At 50.8% G+C, this 2,971-nt stretch overlaps 1 protein-coding gene across 1 annotated transcript; it reads right to left on the bottom strand.

The window, feature by feature from the left end:
• Positions 1-1,381: 1,381 nt before the first annotated feature.
• LOC147998679 (uncharacterized) lies at positions 1,382-2,554 on the bottom strand. Its single transcript, XM_087598767.1, has one exon. It carries the CDS (start codon positions 2,552-2,554, stop codon positions 1,382-1,384), a length of 1,173 nt encoding a protein of 390 aa, XP_087454893.1.
• Positions 2,555-2,971: the final 417 nt, after the last annotated feature.

Genomic DNA, 2,971 nt, shown 5'->3' on the forward strand with positions numbered 1-2,971 from the left:
CAAACACACACACATACACACACAGAGATAACACAAATACAAATAACACACACACAAAACAAGCACACACACACAGACACTCACACATGCACATGCAAACACACACAAATAACAGAAATACAAATAACACACACATACACATACACACTCACACACACACACACACACAAACACACACGAGCATACACAAAAACCGGGCCAGCAAGTCTGACTTGTGAATGTGGAACAAAAGACCCAAACCTGTGCTGAAAGACCTGTATAAGCCCTATGCTCCTTGAGGCAATGTGGCTGCATGCACCCAAGGACAACTGCCTACCTCTAGGCAATTGCAGTCTTCAGGTGGGTTTGGAGGGACCTCACATTAGGGAATGCAGGGCCGTGCTAGGCTTGGGAAACTCAAGGATAAAAGACGGATACCTGAGAGTGTGGGATACACCTCACTGTGGGAGGAGGAAGGTATTCGGCTTGTCTGATTGAATCAGTGTCAATCCTGGAATGAATTGTTCACGATACTTTGGTTGCACTCCATTTCCAGGATGATGTTCATTTACAGTTTTGTGGCCTTACACACACTCTTCTTTAGGTTGACATTTTCCCTGCTTGTTTGCTTTAGCAAACAGTGCCATGTCTGCATTGAACACTGATCAGCTTTCCTTGTTATTTCCCTTTCAGACCTCTCATCCTGCCTCACTGCCTTCCCAAGTCTTACCACCCTTTGAATTGGAAAGCTCATGCCTAAACCAAACAGCCAATTCAACCACCCATACAAACACACAAGCAAACAAGCAAGCAAGCAAACAAACAAACAATGCAAACCTTTATTGAATGCAATGGGAAGTAGAACAAAGCAAGACAAAACAAAACAAAAGTAAACTAAACAAATGTGCTAGGAGTACATATAGAATGGGTGGTTTGTTAGTCAACTCACAGCTAAGCATAAGGCATTGGTAAGAAGTGCAGCTGTTCTTAGTCCCAAGGAAGAAGTCTTCATAACTCCTTCCTGGTTCAGTGTCCTGAGATGTGTAGCCTATACCTGGTGACCCATGAGATTTCCTGGAGTCTGCTGGAGCCAGTTCAATGGTGTGTTCTGTCAGTTGGGCTTTTCATTAGGCCTCCTTGATGTTTTAGGAGTCCCTGGTGATCTTGCCCTGTGCTCCTTCAGCAGAATCCCATGCTCAGAGCCCGTTTCCTCATCCCAGGGTCCTCATGTAGGCACTGCACATGGAAAACCCACGTGCATTTCCTCCTTCTAGTAAGCAAGATGCCTTCCATCGAAAGCACCCACTGTAATAGGGGTTTTGATGCATATACTTTTTGGGCTGTCTACATTCTCAAGTGTTGATTGCGGGTGTCTTCTGGATAGGAGCTTCCAGGCTGAGACTCAGAGAATATCCAGCAGAGCCTCATATTCTTCTTGAGAGAGAGGCAGCTCAGGTGTTGCATCCATTTGCTGAACTGCACCTTCCAGATGTACAGGGCCTGGGGAGAGCGTCTCCACTCGAACTTCCATCAGCAGTTGATCCAGGAAGAGTTCCAGAGGGCCCCTGTTGCATCCCTGAGTGAGAGCCTGTTCTTGGCCTTGTCCTTCAGGCTGTGCCCATTGTGGTAGCTGAGACTCTCTGGAGAAATTGGTTGGGTCGCTATAACTTGAGGATTCCTTGGAAACACAGTCCGTGGCAGCCAGTTGCAAGATGGTTTCCTGGACAACCCCGTGCTCCTTGCCACCAGGATTTCCATCCAGATCCACAGCGAATGGCCTGTCACTCTCCACTTGGTCTTCTTCCAGCAGTTCATCAAGGAGGAGTTCCAGAGTTCCTGGCTCGTATGCTTGAGTGGCTGTCTGTGATTGGCCTCGTCCTTCGGGCAGTGCCACTTGGGGATGCTGGGACTCTTCGTGGAAGTGGGGCTGGTCGCTGGAGCTCGAGTTCTCCATGCCCACACCTCCTGCAGCAGCCATCAATAACAGGTTGTCCGGTGCTGCCTCATCCTTGCCACTGAGACCTCCAGTTGCCACATCCTGCACTTGTGAAGCAGGCACATCTTGATCTGGAGCGCGGGCTTGCCGCGCTCTTCTGTTCTGAAACCATATGTGGATCGTGTCCTCATTCAAACCTGTCCTTTGGCCCAGCTGCTCCCTGGTAGCAAAGCCTGGCAACGGGTTCCTCTCAAGGGCTTGCACTAGGATCCTGCGCTGTTGCAAGTTGAGTCGAGTGCGAGGCCTTTTGCTGTCCGAGGGCATGCTGCTACCTTGTGACCTGGAGCCAAACCCTTCCTCGAGCTCTTGGGAGGCTAGCGGAATGGAGCCTCTGCTGGACCGCTTCGGGCCGTGCCTCACCTCTCCAGTGCGACTTCTTTGGTTCTGAAACCACACTCGGATGCGGGACGCAGGGAGCTGTATTTGCCTGGCCAGTTCCTGCCTGTCCCAGAAGCTCGGGTATTTGTTCTTGCTGAAAGCTGATAGCAGGGCCTTCTTTTGCCAGGCCTGCCAAACCGTCTTCCTGCGCCGGGATTCCCGCAGCACACAGCTGCTATCCACATTGCTTCCAGCTTCCATACTCCTACGGATTCGATGCCAGGAGTCCTCAAGCTGGAGAATATAGTCAGGACCGCTCCAGAGCAAGCGCAAGCTTGAGCAAATGCCAGCCGTAGGGCTGGGACCCCTGCCCTTAAATACCTCTCTCTCTGCTCCCGGAGCTCCGCCCACTCGAAAGGAGCCGTGGGCTACAGTCGTCCTCCTTGAATCAAGGTCATGCCAGGAAGCTCTACACCTGCCAAGCCTCCCACCTGAGAACGGGAGACCCGGAACAAGACCTCAAGAAACCTATCAGACTCAGCAAAGTCTCTCCCAAAGTCTCGCAGTCCCTTGCATGCCATTCTGGACACAGAACAAGGAAGCACAATAAATGTCCTAGGAATCAAGAATCCAGCAGACAGATCGTCCAAGGAGGGAGCACCATAGGTCCTTCCTGGC

Source organism: Rattus norvegicus, chromosome 20 (genome assembly GCF_021556685.1).
Source record: "Rattus norvegicus strain SHRSP/BbbUtx chromosome 20, alternate assembly SHRSP_T2T, whole genome shotgun sequence".
NCBI lineage: Eukaryota > Metazoa > Chordata > Mammalia > Rodentia > Muridae > Rattus > Rattus norvegicus.